Here is a 1,117-nt window from a genome sequence, read left to right as displayed (position 1 = left end):
GTGACACTGTGCTCCGGGTTTTGGGGGTGACACAGTGCTCTGGGTTTTGGGAGCGACACCGAGTGACACGTCGCTCTGGGTTTTGGGGTGACACGGTGCTCTGAGCTTTTGGGGACACCGAGTAACATGGTGCTGTGGATTTTGGGGTGACACAGTGCTCTGAGTTTTTTGGGGACACCGAGTGACACAGTGCTCTGGTTTTTGGGGGACACTGAGTGACACGCTGCTCCAGGTTTTGGTGGTGACATGATGCTGTGGATTTTGGGGTGACACGCTGCTCTGAGTTTTTTGGGGGGACACCGAGTGACACAATGCTCCGGGTTTTGGGGGTGACATGCTGCTCTGAGATTTTGGGGACACCAAGTGACACAGTGCCACATCCACATCAGGTAAAGGACGCTACGGCGAGGTCTGGCGCGGCGTGTGGCACGGCGAGAGCGTGGCCGTGAAGATTTTCTCCTCGCGGGACGAGCAGTCGTGGTTCCGCGAGACCGAGATCTACAACACCGTCCTTCTCCGGCACGACAACATCCTGGGTGAGTGGGGGCTGAAAAATCGGGGGCAGCTCCTTGGTAGATCCATAATCCCATTTTTTAAAAATTTTTTTCAGGTTTTATCGGGCGACCGTGAATGGCTGAAAAATCGGGGGCAGCTCCTTGGTGGATCCATAATCCCATTTTTTTTTTCATTTTTAATTTTTTCCAGGTTTTATCGGGCGACCGTGAGGGCTGAAAAATCGGGGGCAGCTCCTTGGTAAATCCATAATCCCATTTTTTTTTTTTTTTTTTTTTTTGTTTTATTGGGCGACCATGAGGGGCTGAAAGATCGGTGGCGGATCCATAATCCCATTTTTTTTTTTTTTCATTTTTTCCAGGTTTTATCGGGCGACCCTGAGGGCTGAAAAATCGGGGGCAGCTCAGTGGTAGATCCAAAATCCCATTTTTTTTTCATTTTTTCCAGGTTTTATCAGGCGACCATGAGGGCTGAAAAATCAGGGGCAACTCCTTGGTAGATCCATAATCCCATTTTTTTTTTTTCATTTTTTCTAGATTTTATCCGACGACCGTGAGGGCTGAAAAATCGGTGGCAGCTCCTTGGTAGATCCATAATCCCTTTT

At 49.1% G+C, this 1,117-nt stretch overlaps 1 protein-coding gene across 1 annotated transcript in view; it reads left to right on the top strand.

Annotated features, from left to right (window-relative positions):
- ACVRL1 (activin A receptor like type 1) overlaps positions 1–1,117 on the top strand; it is a 26,272-nt gene that overhangs the window by 5,424 nt on the left and 19,731 nt on the right. Inside the window, exon 3 of the mRNA XM_057387096.1 lies at positions 373–536. Within this exon, the coding sequence (XP_057243079.1) occupies positions 373–536 (164 nt within the window). The remainder of the gene's footprint in view (positions 1–372; positions 537–1,117) is intronic.

Source organism: Malurus melanocephalus, unplaced genomic scaffold, assembly GCF_030028575.1.
Source record: "Malurus melanocephalus ecotype Western Australia unplaced genomic scaffold, MMel_1.1 scaffold_1131, whole genome shotgun sequence".
NCBI lineage: Eukaryota > Metazoa > Chordata > Aves > Passeriformes > Maluridae > Malurus > Malurus melanocephalus.
This window is presented reverse-complemented; position numbering and strand designations above follow the sequence as displayed.